The sequence below is a fragment of the Lontra canadensis genome, unplaced genomic scaffold, assembly GCF_010015895.1.
Source record: "Lontra canadensis isolate GAN:19392208 unplaced genomic scaffold, GSC_riverotter_1.0 scaffold3, whole genome shotgun sequence".
Lineage (NCBI taxonomy): Eukaryota > Metazoa > Chordata > Mammalia > Carnivora > Mustelidae > Lontra > Lontra canadensis.
Genome location: NW_022630997.1, coordinates 19,801,885 through 19,821,124, shown reverse-complemented (window position 1 = coordinate 19,821,124; position 19,240 = coordinate 19,801,885). Strand labels below are relative to the sequence as shown.

Below are 19,240 nucleotides of genomic sequence, written 5' to 3'. Positions count from 1 at the left end.
GGCCTTGTGCCAGTCATGTGACCTCTGTGCCTCAGTCTCCTCAGCCGGAAAGTGGGATGCCAGAACCTGCCTAAGTGCGCTGCTGTGAGGCTCCCGTGGGACGATTCGTGTGAAGGGCTCAGATCCAGGCCTGGCATACTTAAGTTAGCCACTACCGTTACCCTTACTGTCACTCAGCCTCTGGCATCAGTGTCCCTCAGCCATCCCTGGGTGGTCCTTGGACCAGCAACAGCATTCCAGCGTGAGGGTGTGTTAGCAATGCAGGACCTTGGGCAGCGCCCGGACCTGCTGTGTCCGAATGCCCATTCATACCAGACCCCCAGGTAAGTCGGCCGAGACTCCCTAGGCCGGGAAAGGCTCCAGGACCTCAAGGTCTGTCTGCTTCCAAGTTGTTTCCCCAGCAGCTAGTGTCTCTAGTCTGGAAGGGAGTAGGTGCTCAGCAGGAATTTGTGGAGTGAATAAATGAGCTCAGCTAAAAGCGGTGGGGGGCCCTTTCAAAGCATTTTGGAAGGTCCCCTAGAAGCAGCATGGAGGGCGATTCCAGGGCCATCTGTCCAGTGAGAAGGGCTGAGTGGCAGAGCAATGGCAGGAGCAGTTGGGGGTGGGGGAGGGGTTAGGAAGACCGGGGCCGGGAGGCTGCTCAGATTGGGAGATGAAGATGGCGGAAAGTCTGAGGGAGGCCAGGGATCCTCTCGGGGGTCTCTGCTAGGACGCAGCGAGCTCCTGGAGGCAGCAGGGTCCTACCTATGCCTGGGGGAGCCTGTGACAGAATAACCTGAGGACGGCTCCCCTCTCCCCCAGCTGGTGTGGGAAGCAGGAAGGGGCCCGAGGCTCCAGCCCCTTACCTGAGAAGGCATTATTGGTGTTGAGGAAGTAGATCTCCTCACGGCCATCCCCGTCAATGTCGCAGGCCGTGACCCCAATAGCGTTCCCCTGCCGGTCCCGCAGGGCATAGTAGGGGGAGCTGCGCTCATCCACTGCAATGTTCACCAGTCGCTTCTGGGTCCGGTCATACTTCAGAACCAGGTTGGGGCCGTTGTACCTGGAGGAGGAGCAAGGAGCGGGTGTTGAGGAGCAGCTGGGCTCACCTGGTGTCCTCCCGTCCCACAGTGGGGCTTAGAATCCTCCCAGACAGGTCAAGTGTGGGGCAATTCAGCCTTGGGACATTCTGGGGGGACCCCCGACAGCTTCGCCTCAGGGGTTCCTGGGTGTTTGGTGAGTGTCCCTGAATCAGCTACAGACTCACTCAAAGTAAGAGTCAGCTGGGCCCACGTGGGACACAATAGGAAAGCAGGGTGGCGCGGGGAGACGGGCAGCCTTGCCATAGGCTTCGAGAAGGAAACGACCACCCCCTACATCTCCCTTGCGCATTTCAATGTCAGAACACTTTCTTATTTGTAATCTCGCTAATTTAAATCTAATAAGCAAGAAGAGTAGGCATGGGAGGCTGTATTATTAACCCATTTTGCAGATGAGGTAACTGAAAAGCTGTGTTGGGGTAAAATGAGGCTGAGAGAGTGAATGCACTTCCCCAAGTTAGGTGTCAGGTGCTAGGACTGGGACCCAGGCTCTTTCTGGGCAAATGAGCCCTGGAGGCGCAGAGGCTTTCTTGCTGAGGTTTGAGATGACTTTCCTGACAGAGTCCCAGCATTTAAACAATGGTGTAAAGTAAGCATCTCAGATGGGAGATTGCGAACACATCTAAAGTCTGTAGGTGGACCTGCTGGAGTTCCTTCTCGAAGGAACGCAATGTGAAAGATTAAAATGCGCATTTGTCCTCATCTCTTCTGTCATTCTCCCGCAGCCACACAGTCTCCTTGCTGCACTGAAGCCCAGGCACGTCCTTGCCTCAGGGACTTTGCACTTGCTAGTCCCTCTGCCCAGAATGCATTTCCTCCAGATACCCACATGGCTGTCTCCCTCTGTCACCAAGTTCAGGTCCCAGCTCCATTGCTGCTTCTCAGCAAGGCCTGCCTGGACACATTCCTGAAATCTGCAAGCACCACCCTCTCCCCGTGCTCCTTATCCCTCATCCCTGCTCTCTCCCCGCAAAGCTTTTACCAGCAGCTGACAACTCTCTGTCTTCGTGTTTAGCTCTCTCTTCTCTGTCTGATCCCACTGGAGTATCAGCTCCACGAGTGCAGAACTTTTTGTCTGTTTTGTTCCCCGGGGCCTAGAACAGTTCCTGGCACACACTAGGGGCTCAGTAAATACTTGTTGAATGACTGAATGAATGAAACCTCAGAGTCTATTCTGAGTCATAGGGCTTAGGTGTCACACTGTTGGTTTCTTCCCATTGCCTTTTGACCTAGAGAAAGCACTGTACCCAAGGTCACCCTCCAGCAGTATGGCCGTGAATGTCTGAAGGCCTCCTCCGACCTCTAGGGAACACCGGCTTGCCAGGCTCTCCTAAGGAACCCGGCCAATGTCCATCCATTAGTCCTGGCCTCCTGCCTTTGTTTTAACCTAAGCGTGTACATCCTGAGTGACGTTCAGCTGCCGGCCTCTGGCTGTCCTGGCTGAGAACGCTTTGGGGGTGGGGATGGGGTGGGCGGAAAGACCTCTCCAAGGTCTTTGAGAGAAATCACTTCTTGCTTTCCTGAAATGGATCCAACTTGGCCCTCTCCTTTGTCACCGAGATGCAGAGCCCGTGAAGTTTGGGGAATGCTGAGCAACTGGCCGGGCGCCTTCTGGCACCCACAGTGTGTGAGGGAGGGTGGAAACAGAGCTCACTGGGAGCTGAGTCAGCACCCGGCAATGGAAGGTCGCGCCTTGGACGCCTTGACGAACAGCGTTTGAGGGCTGCGAGTCGAGGGCACAGCACGACCCATGGACGTGTCTGGGCAGGGGAGACAGAACACTTGGGTTCCAGCACCGTCAGCAGCTGGCTCCAGCCCCCAGGGACAGAAACTGCCTTGGGTGCCACGCACTAGTCCTCCCAGCCTCTGGATCTTCTGGTTGCTGCCATCCCTGCTGTTCCTCACAAGACACCACGGTCCCAGAGGGCTGTGCTTCTTGAAAGCACTATCAGATGCTTTGTCTCACCTGAGCCCCACAGAAAGAGGGTAGATGAGGCATTTTCTAGAAAAGGAAACTGCGGTCCAGAGGTTAGCCACAGTCACTAACCCAGTCACAGTCCCTCTGTGTGACAGTCCCCATGCTGATAAGCCTGGGGGGTTGGATAAGCCTGGGGGGCTGGACATGAGGGATGTGAAAGGTCACGTTTCCTCTCTCTGACACCTGCCAGAGATTGCTGTTTTTTTCCAGAATTTCAAGAGGTGTTGAGGCTCAGTTAGATGGGCTTAGGGACTGGGACAGTGTCCTGTGCTCTTGAATAGTAGCCGTGGTTTCTTAATATCAAAAGCTGGGCCTGCAGGCAGAAGGGATTGGCTGGATGGTAGCAGGAAACAGGGCCTGAGGGACACTGGCAGGGTACAGCCCATGCTGTGTGAGCGTCGTCCCAGTGTGGCGCCAGTCCCCTGGGACAGGACTGCTATGGACAGGGAGGGGCCCAGAGCACAGTGTGGGCACAAGGGTCTGGCCCCGCCCCTTCCCAAGGCTGTGCCTTGCCTCTTAACTCAGGGCTGCCGCATACCTCATAGCCTGGCCGTGAGGCTGAGACAGTGGGTGTGATGACACTTGGTAAACTGTGAAGAGTTACACAATGATAACTTCTCATCATTGTGAAAAGTAACACAACAGCTGAGGCCCAATCTCTCACTCTCCAGTGATCATTCTGAGAGTTTCCAAACACACTCTAGTATTTCTTATCCCAAAGATCCCACCCTTGATCTCTCATCCTCTATGGGTATGTTTCTTTATTTAAAGCCCTTCATAACCAGACTTCTAGAAGACCTGTCTTCCCAGGCTGTCTCCACTCTCTCACCACCCATTCACCCTACCCTGATCCACATTCCCCCCAACTCCAGCAAAGCCACCCTTGTTACTGCCATAGGGGGCTTTCAGGTGGCCACATCCAGGGACAGGTTTTCTGCCCCACTCTCCCCCAGCCTCCAGCAGTTTCTGGCACACTGGCTCACAATCTGGGCTCCCACTGCATGGGTCCCTGTTAAAACACTCTGTCCTCTTGGCTTTGAGGATGCATCCTGCCCACTGGGGCCGTCTCTCTGATTCCCAATCCTTTTCCTTTGGGTAGGTTCTTCCTCCTTGCTCTGCCCTCTTCATGGTGGAGTCTCCAGTCCTATTCCTGGGCCCCCTGCTCCTCTCTCTATCCCCTTGCACTGGGGGATAGTCCATTCCCATGACTGACAACTCCCAAATTTCTATCCCCAACCCAAGTCCCCAGTCCCGAGTATAGACTCCTATATCTGCCTGCCTGCTTGATGTCTCCCCTTGCACGCTCTACACTCATCTCTGATGGAATGTCCATGCCCAATTCTCATGCCCCAAAATGGGATGAGAATTGCTCAGCCCCCCTCCTCCCTGCAATGGGCACCTGAGTACCGAAGCCCGAAACCCGGCACCAGCCTTGGTTCTCCCACTTCCTTGTCTTCACATCTCATTCGTCTGCCAATTCTGTCATTTCTACCTCCTAAAATATTACCAAAGGCTTTCTCTTCTTTCCTTCCCTACTCTCACCATCTTTGAAGAGTCTCCTTCTGCCGGCTTCCTCACCAGCTTCTGAAATCTAAGCCCCCCCACACTAGCCAGAGTCATCTTTTAAACACATAAACCAGATCAGCCCCTCTCCTGCCCAAAACCCATCGGAGGCTTCCCCTCAGGTTGGAATGAGCCCTTATTGCACTGACCTGGGAGCCTGGCTCAGTCTGCTGTCAGCTCGCTGACCTCCTCCAACCACACTGGTGTCCACCCAGCTCCCAGCATTCCAGCAGGTGCAGCCCCAACCCTGTGCCCTCTTGCAGGGTTGCTCTGTCTGATGAGGACACTCTCCCTCCACCTCCCTCCTGCTTTGTCCCAGGTTGGCTCCTACTTATACTCTAGGTCCTGCCTTGAAAGTATCTCAGAGAGATCATCCCCTGGTCGGTATCCCAATCACTGCCTCCACTGTCCCTCTCTTGTTCAGGTACCTATTTTCTGCTCACTTCTTCCAGCAGATCATAAGCTCCATGAGGGCACAGACTACTGTCTGCATTGTTCATGCCTGTCTCCCCATGACTGAGTACATAGCAAGCGCTCACTAAATACTTGCAGGGTGAACAAAAGAGAAGGAGCCTGTGGAAGGTACAGGGTCACCACGGGGCGGCTGAGCAAAAAATTAACTTTGATTCTGCACCTTCATTAGTTCCCAAAAGACAGGCACAGACAGCGTCATGACAAAGAGGAGGCCGAGGGCTGGCGCCCTGGGTGAGGATCAGAGAGAACAACAAAGTGTCATAGATAGATACAGAGGATCTACCTTTTTTCCTGCTGAGAATCATTGACCCATGCGGAAAAAAAAGGTCACTTAGGCAGTTACACAAAGGGAAGCCAGATCAAAGGACATAATAATTATTGGGTACCTACTGAATATTAGATATTGTGCTAAGTAACTCATCATAGGTAAATGGAAATTTTAAAAATTTGAATATATAAAATATGCTATATCTATTTTAAAAATTAAGACTAGGAAACTTTTTTTTCCAGTCAAAAGGGAAAGAATGAAAAATAGATGGCTATTCAACATTATAGTCACGGGAGAGAGGCAGGGTAGAAAGAAGAGACAGATGTATCCAGACACAAAGAAACAAGATAGAGACACAAAGGAATGCACACCAATGAAAACTGAGGGACAGTGGACCCCGAGCACAGAGAGAAAGCCACACACATAAACACAGGTAAAGAGAATGGCCAGATAGACGCATGTGGAAAGGGGATACGCACACATACCAAGACAAACAGAGAGACTCTGGGAAGGATGCAAAGTCAGAGAAGTACTAATAGGACTCTGGGATATCATCACAGAGAAACAACCCATCCTGTGGCCATCTTGGGCATTTCCTTTAAAAGTTTTCAAGATGTATGGCATTTTCACAACTATGGGCATAAGGAACTATTTTATTCTTGTTCAATACCCCCCTTTTTTTTTCCACAGTATCCTTATTTTATAGATAAAAAAAGTGACTTTCAGAGGAAAGTGACTTTCTGAAAGTCAAACAGCTAATCATTAGAGAAAATAAACTGAAAGACGTACTTGTCACTTAAGCTAAAGCAAGGATCAGCAGACCTATGGACTTTGGGCCAAATATGGCCTGCTACCTATTTTTGTAAATAAAGTTTTATTGAGACACAGACATGTTTATTCATTTATGTATTATCTACGGCTGCTTTTCCTACACAACAGACTATATGGCTCCAAAGTTGATAATACTTACCATTTGGCTCTTTGCAGAAAAAGATTTCTAAGGACTGAAAGAATTGTCAGCCTCAGGGCACCTGGGTGGCAGTTGGTTAACTGTCTGACTGGGTTTTGGCTCAGGTTGTGATCTTGGGATTTTGACCCGAGGGTTGTGAGATCGAGCCCCGAGACAGGCTCTGTGCTCAGCATGGAGTCTGCTTGGGATTCTCTCTCCCTCTGCCCCTCACCGCTGTGCTCTCACATGCTATCTAAAGTAAATAAATAAATCTTTAATAAAGGATCATCAGCCTCCTATGGTGGGTATGTTACATGTTCTAAGTGATCATTATTAGAACACAAAATTAGAATAAGTTTTAGTAAAAATTAATTTGGGGTCTGCACTTGGGAACATACAGTTTTCTGAAACCAGTAACTGAGGATGAGTATAGGTGGAATGTAAGGAAGATGTCAGTTCTTAGGATGGAGACCGTGAGGCAAAATAATGTGCCAGGGGAAATAAAAGAGACTGAGAAGAGTTGCCCAGGATGAGAACAGGGTCCCATGTGTAGGGGTTTACCTAAGGCTAAGAAATGAGCAAATGCATGTGCCCTTTAAGTGAGTGAAAGGGTTAAATGGGGTGTGGTAGATAGCCTCCAAAGATGACTGCCATCATTTTCTTTCTTCTTTGTAAGCACATGTTACTTCACCCATCAAGAAGTGGAATCCCTTTCTCTTCCCCTTGAATCTGGGCTGGCTTTGTGACTTGCCTCGACTGTAGAATATGACAGATGGAAGTGATGTTGAGACAGTTCAGGGCCCAGCCTTTACAAGGTCTGCCAGCAACTCCTGTCTCTGCGGAAAGCTGGTCACTATGTAAGAAATGTGACTACCTTGAGAAAACCATGCTCTGAGAAAGCCCAGTCTAGCCCCATGGAGAGACCATGTGGAAGATCACCTAGGCACCAGATACGTGCATGGGGACATCATGGGTTGTCCAGACCAGCCCAGCCCAGCCCAGCCTACAGCTGAATGCAGCCAAGTGAGTGACAGCAGGTGATGTCCTGTGGGGCAGAAGAATGACCCAGAGGAGCCCTGCCCAAATTCCTGACCCACAGAATGGTGAGAAATAAGAAATTGTTTTTCAGCTTCTAAATTTTTGGAAGAGGAAGCAGATAATGATGACCTATCATTTCAGACCTCAGTGGGTTAGAGTAACTTATCCCTGGCAAGTAGGAAACAGTATTATAAATCAGTGGGATTCTCTAAGTCAGCCATTTCAGTTTACAGTAGGCAGGTCTCCCCAGGCCTTCCTTGGGCTGATACTTGGATCTCAGAATAGCTAGTGATCTATGCAACGGTTGAGGGTGGAAGGGTACTAAGAAAGAAAAGGATTCTGGACATCCCTGCTTTTCTACCTCTCCTTTTCATTCTTCTTTAATTTCTAGACAAATCTAACCGTTTCCCATTTTGAATATATGACCTTGAATACAGATCATTTCTTTGAAAATATATAATGCTCTTTTCCCCTTTTTACATATTTAATTGTTTGAAAGCCACTGAGGTTAAATAGGACCAGAAAACATATGGGAAATTATTTAAACAGGAGATGCACAGATTGTATCCTGGAAGAGGATATATCCAGAGGCCAGATATTAGCTTTAAGGAATGGAAAGTTTGGTAGTGGGAGGGTTCTAGGCATGATAAGAACTCTGGGATTGAGGATTTTATAAGGAGCAAGTTGGGTACATCTGGAAAGGGCATCCCAGAAAACAAACAAATTAATTTGATCCTGAATTTGGAGCTATCCAGGTCGGAGAAGACCCCATAAATAAGTGCAAAGAAGAAGAAGGTAACTCTAAGATAGAGGACAAAAACCTTTTGTCCTAAGTGGGGGATGGTTTTTCAAGAAAGGGATGTTTGGCACCAAAAGGTCAGGATAATCTGTCGTGATGAGTGTCTGTGTTCTGTAAAAACTCCACGCCGACTGATTGATTTACACCTTGTTCTAAAAAAGATCTGTGCTCAGCATGTGCTTTATATGCCCTTGGAATTTCTTATATTTTGATGAGCATGGAAGCACCCAGAAGGCAGAGGACTACGGTGTGCAGCTCTTTCCCACATGGTACCTAGGACAATGCCAGGAAGAGGCAGGTGCTCAGCCATTGTTGTTGTTGTTGATGATGATGATGGTGATGATATTGATGGTGATGGTCGTGATGACCATGACTCTATTCCTCACTGCATGTTTATCTTAAGAGAAGAGGAAGACAGGGAGGCAGGAATTCCATAAATAGTTAAAAGAGGGATCCAGGTGACAGATGGAGACTGTGTTAATCAGGATTCTATGGTTACAAGTGGCAAACACTCCACCTGAACTAAGGAGGTTAGTTCTCAGATGTCAAACTGCCAGAACCGAAAGGGTGCAGCCAGGCCTCAGGGTGACCAGAACAAGGGTTCTGACCGGAAGTCTGTCTAGACTTCATTTCTCCTCTCCTTTTCCTCTATTGGCCTCCTTCTCTCACACCGTCCTCCTCCACAAGGCTTGACCTGTGGCAACATTCTCAGCCTGGCCCCTCAGCTTATACACAGATGGCAGAAGCTTTCTTCCGTCAGTTCCCATGGGAGAGGTCCCGGGACAGGGCTCTGATTAGTTCAGGTTGAGTCACGTGCCCATCCTCAGGAGCGGGGAGCCTGTGGTCAACAGCCTTTAGCTAGCACCAGAGCTAGTGAGAGCAGCGCCTCAGGAGCTACATATTTTCAGGGAAAGGAGTGCCAGGAAGGATGAGGGATGTGTCTCCAGACAGACAGTCACTCATCTGGGTCGGTACATTCCAGAGAGAGACTTGCCAGGGCCTCCTGATGAAAGGCAATGATTCTCTGGCACCGTCGAATCCCTGTGACCTCTAGATCTATCTCAAGGTCTCTCCACTCCCCTACAGAAGCCCCAGAAAGAGGTAAACACAGAAAGTGGAGTGACTGTCTGACTCACTATGTTCTGGAAATGGGTCCAGTTCTTGGCCTCCTGCCCACTCCTCCATTGCTAGCTGCAAGGAGGCGAGAGGGCACAGAGGGTTGGCAGTGAGGAGCCTGGTGTGGGGGGTGGGGGGGGACACAAGGTGAGCTCTGGCCCAACTCTGTGATCAACTTTCCATGGGTTCAGGCAAATCACTTAACTGTTTGGTCCCCAAATACTTTAGATGTCTAGTTAAACTTTCTTTCCTCATGCTATAACTACCTAGAAGGTTTTAGATAAAAAGATGTTAGTCTTTGTCTCTGTCTCTCTTTTGGTTACAGAGGTGGGCCAATTTAGAGGCAGAATAGCAAGGCCAGTAACCTGTGGATGCAAGAGTGAAAAAGATAAGCCAGTCATTCTCCAATGGTGGACTATATTCCATCCTTCTGGGATTCTGTTTCCAGGATGGGCACTCTGCATGGCCCACGATATAATTTGCAACTCCAGTCTAATATGGCAAATAAGGAGTGGTCCCAATCCCAAGCTTTCTCCTGGGGTAAAGCCCTGATAGAGAGGTACAGAACCTGATTCAGAACCTGAAGGAAGTACAGGATTTTTATGAGACTGACGTGCTACCTACTGTGCTAATAAGGCACGCTGGACAGGATTTTTATAGAAGATATATGAATTGGACATTTACAAAAGTAATAGTGTGAGCTATGAAGCAGAAACAAACATATGCTTAGAGAATAGAGGGTAGACTAACTTGATGACGCAGAGATGTGTGCTGGACAATCAGGGAAAAGAGTAGAAGGCAAACTGGAAAGTACATGGCAGCTAAGATTGCAGAAGATGTGGCACATAAGCTAAGACTGTGGATTTTATCTGGTGGAAAATGGGGAGCTGTTGGAGGATTCTGTCTGGATGTGCCATTACAATAGCACCGTTCTGAAGAGCATTGTCTGGTGGTTGAGCGCATGAAGACAGGCCAGAGGAGAGACTGAAATGACAGTGCAGAAGAATGGGAAGTCCCCTGAATTATTTTAAAAACCCCTGAACTACTTTGACTAGATTTTTGTTCCTTGCAAGCAAGTGACTCCTAAGATAGAGCAGAGTCAAGAAGGCACAGAAATCAAGAAAGAAAGGGTTAAATAGAGAGGCATGGCCAAGAGTGCTAAATGCTCTCAAGAAGTCCAAAAGGCTTGGGGAGCCTGGGTGGCTCTGTTGGCTAAGCGACTGCCTTCAGCTCATGTCATGATCCTGGAGTCCCGGGATCGAGTCCCACGTTGGGCTCCCTGCTTGGAGGGGAGTCTTCTTCTCCCGCTGGCCTCTCCCCTCTCATGCTCTCTCTCTCTAATAAATAAATAACATTTTTTTTTTTAAAGTAAAGACCAAGGACTGGAACAAGCAAATGGAATTTGGTAACTTGGAAGGCACTCATGACCTTCAAGGAAGCTGTTTCCTTAGGAGAGAGGAGCTAGGTTGAGGGCAGCAGAGCATGAATGGGCAGCTCTGTGGGACCAGAAGGGCTCAGAAAGGCCTAGAATCCTGGCCAGGGGACACAGAGTGAAGTGACAGTTTCACCACACTATGGGGCCTGGGCATGTCTGTGGGTAGGGAGAAAAGACCCAGAAGGGCAATGGATTTGGAGGGACCTGGGCAAGATGTATAGGGGATGGGAAGGACAGAGTTGAAGTACAAGCAATCTAAGCTCAGATCACCTGTAATTAAGAGAAGAGAAGAGGAGGGCAGGGTGGGTAAGAAGACAGGGTGAGGTGGAAGAGAATGACTGGACAGCTGGTGCCCAGAGACCTTGGTCTGCTCCCAGGTGAAGAAGAAGTGAGGTTCATAGCTGAGAGGAGGGTGTGGAAGTCATAGCTTGAGGAAGCAGGAAGAAGCCAAAATAACAACTGAGGAGCTAATCCATGGCCATTTTCTGTGGTAAAAGGGGCATGCAGGGTGAGCCACCTCAGGGGGGAAGTCAGGCCAACTGGGGGGGGGGGGGGGGTGCGGAACAGGATTAACTGAGGGGACAGGGAAGACACACTCTGCACCTGGAGTGGAGCCATCCCAGCAGGGCAGCCAGGACAGGGGTCAGGGAGTCTGTCGGGGGCAAGGAAGACACACTCTGCACCTGGAGTGGAGCCCTCCCAGCAGGGCAGCCAGGACAGGGGTCAGGGAGTCTGTCGGGGGCAAGGCATAGGCAGCAGTGGGGTGTAGGCAGCACTGTCTCAGGGAGCTGAGCTCAGGATGGGGGCAGGCATTGGGGGTCATAGAACTGGAACGGGGGCTGCATGCCTCTCGGCCCTTGGGAGTGGCTGGGTGAGGATGGTGGGAGCATCTTCTCTAGGGAGTGAGTGGCGGGCTCTGTGGCCGCAACACAGGGACCGCAGAAGGTGCACCGGACCTGGGTTAGAACAGAACATCTGAGAGCTAGTGTAGCTCCGTGGGGAGGAGTATGACCAGAAGTCAGACCATCTGAGGGCATATCCCTGCTCTGCCATTGTCTAGTGGTGTGGGTGTCCTTGGGCAAGTCATGAAGCCTGGTCATGCCTGCCGCAGGGTTGTGCAGAGGATTAAGAGAATTCCCGTCAAGTTGTTAATACAGTGCTGGGCCAAGTGCTCAAAAAACACTAATTAGCATGTCTGTCTTTTCCCATATACACTCAGTGCCTGATGTACAATGGGAACTCAATAAATATTTTTGAAAGAATGAATTATTATGATTATTACCTGTGTAGCCTTGAGCGCAGAAGACTTAGGTCTGCCGAGTTCTGGACTATATTTTATTCTCTTAGTTCCTAACATAATGTCTAATAAAGGAAGCTGCTTACATTCTCTAGGATTCGGTTTCCTCATCTAGAAAGCAGGGTTCATGATATTGGCTCTACCTCAAGGTCAGACAAGACGACAACCATAAATTGTGACCTAGCGATAGGTTTTGCATGGGCATGCACACATACACGTGCGTACATGTGTACGTGCGTGCACACACACAGTATATGGCTGCTGTCTGCAGCACAGGCCACCACCTAAGCCCCCAGGGAGCTCTAGTTCTTCTACCCTATTTGACAGGAGCTGAATGATAGGCCCATCGAGCTGCAGGAATGCCCGGTGAAAGGGAGGCGACAGGAATTCATTGAGATCTGGTCACGGTGGCTGTGGTTTTCTCCAGCAAGGAGGAAGCTCGGGCTGAGCACTTCATTGGACATGAGGTATGCAGGAAGCTGCTTTAAGGCAATCTGGCCTGCTGCCTGCATTGGATGAGGAAGGAAAGACACAGATGACTAGGTACGGGTCACAGGCCCTGGTGAGGGAAAGAGAGCAGACAGGTCTTGGCTGGCCAAGGGCAGGGTTTTGTGTGAAGACAAGGATCAGGCAGGCTCCTGTTGGTCACAGCTCCTGCGAGGGTGGAGATGGCCATGTTCAGCTTAGAAGAGTCCAGTCCTTCCAGACCAGGGCTCTGTACAACCGGAGTCCTGGCCAGACTCTAGCTGGGTGCATCTCCCTTGACTATCTGCTTGGAATTTCTAATTTAAGTCACTGTTGGAATCTCCTTACCTGCCCCATGCCTGTCAGGATACACAGGCCATGCTATGTTGGCCCCTTACCCCTTTGCCTGCCTAGATCGTCACACACTCTCTCCAGACCCCATAGAGCTGTTTGCCGGACTTTACTTCCTATTCACCCTGCTATCACCCCAGTGGGAAAACCAAGTTCCTTGTAGTTGTTTCTCAGGCTGCAGCTAATGGAGGCTTGCCTGGCTGTGTCTTGAGAATTAATAGTTGGAGGAGGCAGCAAAAGCCTTCTAGTTGCTATGGAGTGTTAACTGATGAATTAAACTCTTCATTTTGATTTGAAGAAAACAGTCCTAGAAGAGACTCTTGCTTAAAAAAAAAAAAAAATAAAGCTGCCAACAATGAAAGGCATTCATTCAGAGGGGTCTTTGTTGCCAAGCTGGCTTGAATTTCCCTAGCCATACATTAACACTAATCAGAATCTGGCTGTTGGAGCAAATGTGCATTTAAAGTTTAGCGATAGAAAATGTTGTGTGTTAAGTATTAGCAAGAAAGTACCAGATGTACCTAGATAGTTATTCTTTAAAGTGCTTGCAGTATAAAAATTACCTATCTGAATGGCAATTAAAAATAGTTATTTTAATTAAAAACAAAAGGTACATGACTATAATCTAAGATATTAGGTAATGTAGACACTTTATGTTTGAACAGTCCGTCTAGAGTAAGGCCCCACTAGAGCTGGCACACAGTAATTGCAGAAGGAAGATCCTTGCTACTCAAAGTGTGGGTGGGAACAGGTGGCACCAGCAACATTTGGGAGCATGCAAAAAATGCAAAATCTTGGGCCCCAGATCTCTGAGTCAGAACCTGCATTTAAACAAGATGCTCAGGTGATTCATGTGCACGTTCAAGTTTGAGAAGGGCTGATCTGGATCAGTGTTCCTCGAAGGGTAGCCTGGCAACCATTTAGATCAGAAACACCTGGGAGCTTTTTAAAAATACAAATTCCTAGGGGCTGATGGGAAGACGGCAGAGTAGGAGGGCCTTGGCCTCACCTTGTGCGGCCGCCTAGTTAGCCCACGTCGGAATAGTAACCCGGCAAGTGACCCAAAGATTGGCAGCACAGATTCTCCACAGCTGGGTGGAGACAAGAGGCCGAAGCAAAGTGGATCCACCCCCAACCATATGTTCTTGGCAAGATCCCATCAAAGCAGTGCCACAGGCCCCGCAGTGTGCACGCAGCCCAGATAGGACCAACACCCCTCCCAAGTGAGTCCTGCTCCAGGGAAAGGGGAACATAACCACACATCAGTCTGACTGCAGGCCCCACCCATCAATAAAAGCTTCTCAGGAGACAACACAGGGAACATGGCCTGCAGTTTGGTGCTACTTCATCTTTAGAAAACACCTGGTTCAAGGTAGCTCAAGCCCAAGGCAGCCGCAATACCGCAGGCACCAGATGCTGCCTGCAGCAGGCAGAGAGCCATCGCAGGCTGGACTGAAGGGAAACACAGCTCTGCCACAACAGTAGAACACCCCTGTAGCGACACACATAGGAGACATCCCTGAAGCACCATTTTCTGATGAAAGGAGACATTGCACTGTGGGGTACTATACGACCTCTTCTTCACAAAGCTACTACTTTCAAGTGTGGGATACATAGCTGGATTTCCCAACACAGAGAAACAGACACAGCAATAGACAAAATGAGGAGCCAGAGGAATATGTCCCAAATTATAGGGCAGAACAAAATCAGGGCAAGAGACCTAAACAAAATGGAGATGAGTAATATGTCTGACAGTTAATTTAAAGTAATGCTCATAAAGATACTTGCTAGAATTGAGAAAGGAAGGCAGGACCTCCACAAGACCCTCCATGAAGAGATAGGAGACCTAAAATAGAACCAATTACAGAAAATGAACTTACTAAGTGAAATTAAAACTAGGCCACCTGGAATAAATAGCAAACAAGAGGAAGTAGAAGAACGTAGCAGCAACCTGGAGGACAGAGTAATGGAAAGTAATCAAGCTGAGCAGATGAGAGGGAAAAAATGTAATGCAAAATGAAAACAGACCCAGGGAACTCAGCGACACTGTCAAGCATGAGTTGCATGATAGGGATCCCAGAAGGAGAAGAGAGAGAAAAGGAGGCAGAAGATTTATTTGAAGGAATAACAGCTGAAAACTTCCTGAATCTGGGGAAGGAAAGAGAAATCCAGATCAAGGAGGCACAGACAGCCCCCAACAAAACCAACCCAAAAAGTCCGCACAAAGACACAAAGTAAATAAGATGGCCAAAAGTAGTGATAAAGAGAATTTTAAAAGCAGCAAGAGAAAGGAAAGCAGTTACACACAAGGGAAACCCCATGAGGTTATCAGTGGGTTTTTCAGCAGAAATTTTGCAAGCCAGAAGAAAGTGGCATGATATATTCAAAGTGCTAAAAGACAAAAAATCTGCAGCCAAGAATACTCTATCCAGCAAGGCTTTCATTCAGAATAGAAGGAGAGAGAGAGAGAGTTTCCCCAAAAAACAAAAGTTACAGGAATTCATGACCAAGAGCAAAACCAGCCACATACCCATCACACATGATGCCATCAGCCTGTGGGTCCCAAATCCACAGTCCAGCCACCTTCCTTCCCAAGTCAGCATGCACAGCCAGCCACTTGCTGAATGCCAAGTCAACATGCCTTCAGCTCAGATCAACAAGGACTCAACCTGACACTCTTCCCCTTAAATTCCCACCCCATGTTCAAGTTTGTGCAGAGAAGTAGGCATAATTATAACAGCAGAAGGAAGCAACCCAAATAGTTGACACTAATTTAGTGGAGTATATAATGTATAAAAGGAGTGTGCTAGGCTGAGAACATCTCCAGCAAGCACATCAAAGAACAATATATACAACATGGTTCTGGTTACTAAGAGAAAGAAACTTGGGAAAAATAAAACAAGACAAAACCAGAGAGGGAGAAAACCCTAAGAGACTCTAAATCATAGGAAACAAACTGAGAGTTGCTGGAGGGGAGGGGGAAGGGGATGGGGTAACTGGGTGATGGGCATTAAGGAGGGCACTTGATATAAGCTCCGGGTGTGATACGCAACTGATGAACTTAGTGATTCATAACCCCTGAAAATAATACACTAATAATATGTTAATTAATTGAATTTAAGTTAAAAAAAGAACCCAAAATACAAATTCCTAAGCCCAAACCAAACCTGCTGTGTCAGGATGTTCAGAAAAGGAGTCTAGGAATCAGCATTTCAAATGAACAACCTCTCAGGTGGTTTTTATGTTCCCCAAACTGTGAGATCCACTCAGTCTTTCCATTCTCATCAAGGTCCACTAAGGGCCGGCTGGCACATGGCATGCTGAGTCCAGCACGAAAGGATTCGGATGGGCATCGTCTCTGCCATTTAGGGGTTTTTAATGACATTGCTACAGCGGAACAGGTAGCGAGCAAGCTATGGTAGAAACACCTGGAAGGATTATACATTGAGTGTATATATTCACAATGCATTGCACTCTCCCACACTTGTGGATATGCGTCCTCTCTGAAGGCGGAGAATAGTGGACACATTGTCGTCATCCTTCCCAGCTCTCCTCTTGTTGCCCAGTGGATCTCTATTCCAAGGGGAGATTCATTCTTTTGGGCTACTAAGTCGGGCCCAGCCCACAGTTCAGCCACATGACTGTCCTGCTCAGAGCAGAGACAAGGAACCAGTGATCCATTTCATTAACCTTTTCCTCTTAACCTTCTCCTCTCCTCCTGCTGCCCACCACCCCTTCCCAGGGTGAGCGGGTCTCGGCCCTGTACAGCTCCGCCCAGCTGTTCCCAACACGCAGGTCAGGAAAGGGTCAGATCAAGCCTAGGCATCTGTGAGCACTCAGTCCTTGGGGATGGCATGAGCTTTTTTCTTTTCCTTTTGATGTCTGCATTTGGTTCCTTCAGAAAGAGAGATTCAAACCATAATGCTCTTTTTTAGAGATAAGAGAAAACCAGCCAGCATCTTTTGAAATTCAATGTATGACAAGGGAGATGGGGCAACACGGGATAGGAGCCTGGCTGGAGGTCTCTGTGGACTCGAAGCTTCAATAGACGGCAAGGAAGCCAGCCTCCACAGTGGTCCTGTAGTGGAAAAATGTGTAGGCTGGGCCAACCTGGCCCTGATCTGAGGACTCAAAACACACCAGGCACTTGCCAAATGCTTTCTGATTTACCCATAGGTATGACTGAATCCTCTCAGCCATCTAGTAGGGGTCATTACATCTCTCCTCTCTCCCTTTAAATGCAAAATGAAGGCCACAGGTTTTCATACGTCTGGAAAGATGGAAAGGGTTGGGCTGAGCCTTGAATGTGCTTCCTCTGATTTCAGATTCTAGTTTCCTCTCACCCAACAATAATCCCTTATTCTAGTCACGAACTAACATATTATTTTAACTAGACCAGGGATTCCTTTTGGCACAGCTCTCCCAGATTATACCAGTGAATGCAGAACTAGCACGTGATACGCCCTCAGCAGGTATGGTGGCCAAAAAAGAGTGGCTGCTTCTCTACTCGGGCGGGGGAGGGGGTCTGGCCAAGTCTCCGAGGTGTCGGTGAAAAAGCAATGCCAGGTGGTGCTCACGGAGAAGTCACCACGGGCTGGCTGCTGTGGAATCACTCTGGGAGGGATATTTTTGCAGCAGGAAACAGGGAGGCCCATGCTGGGCCATGGACCATACAGGCCCCCCACTTGGTGGCCCGTGTTGAAGGTTAACACTGCAGGGAAGTTGGGGGTGGGGAGCTGCTCTAGTGGGAACAGGATCCAGGAGGCATTCCTGCTCGCCTTGAGAGCCCCCTCCAGGCCTGGATGTGGATGGTGATGACGCTCAATGGTGACAGCAGAAATAATGCTCCTGTCTGCGCCATCATTGGACTCCACAGATAAATGCAGGCCTGTTGTCGAAATGACAATCCGGGTAGTACTAATAACTGACTCATCGTTGTGATCGCCGGAGCTGAGGCTCAGGAGGGAAAGGAAATCTGAGCGGGAACCTCCAGTGACCAGGAGGTTCTGCTGGAAGGGCCTTCCAAGAGCCAAGAGGGATCCTGACGAAGCCTGCTTGCCCACTTCCAAGGAGGAGGCATGTCGCTCTGCTAACGTGCCCTACTCCTCCGTCTTTGTGTGGAACGATTCCCACGTATGCAGTGGGTACTGGGGACTGGCCGGGCTGTGCTGGGGCCACAAGCTCCACTGTTACTTTCCTTAGGCTGCGGGGTTTAAAAGAGAACCGTCTGCTCTCTTAGACCTGGAGGCCAGTGAAGTCTGAAATCCAGGTTCGGGCGGGGCCGCATTCCTTCTGGAGGTTCTGGGAGACAATCTCTCCCTGGCCTCTTCCAGCTTCCGAGGCTCCAGGTGCCGCCTGACCTGTGGCCACCTCACTCCAGCCTCTGCCTCCACGGTCTCACGGCCTCCTGCTCTCTCAAAACACCCTCTGCCCCTCTCTTTTAAGGAAGTACGTGACCGCATTTGGGGCTCACCCAGATAATCTAGGAGAAGCTCTTCTCAAGGTCTTTAATTTGATCATATCTTTGGCCATTAAGATAGCGTAGGATCCAGGAAGTGGGGCACCATCCAACCCATGACAGCCCCCTCTGAATTAATGTTCATTTTCCCATAAAACATATCAGGATAATAATAATGGCGGCTGAGGAGCTGTAGGTACTTCCTAGGTGTCAGCTTGTCTGACCCTCCCGACTCTGTAAGGCCAATATCCACGGTTTCCCATTGCAAAGAAAGAACAGAAGCGCTGAGGTCCATCGTCCTCCAGTCTCAGCAGAGGTTTTTGGTCTGTGTCCTGTGGGGCTCAAAGGTCTTTAAGGACCCTGAGGAGAGGAGCAAGGCTCTAAGCCACTAATCCTCTTTGACCACAGCAGGCCCACCCCGATCTGATTAGATACTAGGAGGCTGCAGAAGATTTTTTTGTTGTTGTTCCAAAGGGTTACACTGGGAAAGAAAACTGGGCAAGCCACAGCTCTGCCCTCCACTGTTGTTGCTCAGGCAAGGGCCCGGGTTTAGGAGCCCCACGTCTGGAGGCAGACACACCTGGGTCCAAATAGCCTCACTATCCTATCCTTGTTCTGTGTCCTTGGGCAAGTTACCTGACCTTTCCGAGCATCCTGGTTCTCATCTGTGCAGTGGAAACAGTAACAGTATCCACCTCAAAGGGTTGTTGTGAGAGCTGAATGGAATAGGGTACTTATAATGCTTACAAAGGGCTCAGTAGAGAATAGCCTTTTTTTTTTTTTCCCATGGTTCTCGTCATTGGCTTGTGGTTATCTCTACCCATCATTTCCCTTTATGTTCAATCTGGAACCCCTGGAAAATGATTGTTTCTTTATACAGGTGGGTCCAGCTGTCTTTCCCTCACTGCCATTTCCATTTCCATCTTCCTGGCTAATGTTTGAGGGTGCTGTCACCCACCCTACACCCAGA

General features: G+C 49.1%; 1 protein-coding gene across 4 annotated transcripts in view; it reads right to left on the bottom strand.

Moving 5' to 3' along the window:
- Nucleotides 1–19,240, bottom strand: part of CRTAC1 (cartilage acidic protein 1) — a 147,778-nt gene that overhangs the window by 63,308 nt on the left and 65,230 nt on the right. For all 4 annotated transcript variants that reach the window (XM_032882798.1, XM_032882817.1, XM_032882826.1 and 1 more), the window contains exon 3: nucleotides 846–1,042. In XM_032882798.1, the coding sequence (XP_032738689.1) occupies nucleotides 846–1,042 (197 nt within the window). The remainder of the gene's footprint in view (nucleotides 1–845; nucleotides 1,043–19,240) is intronic.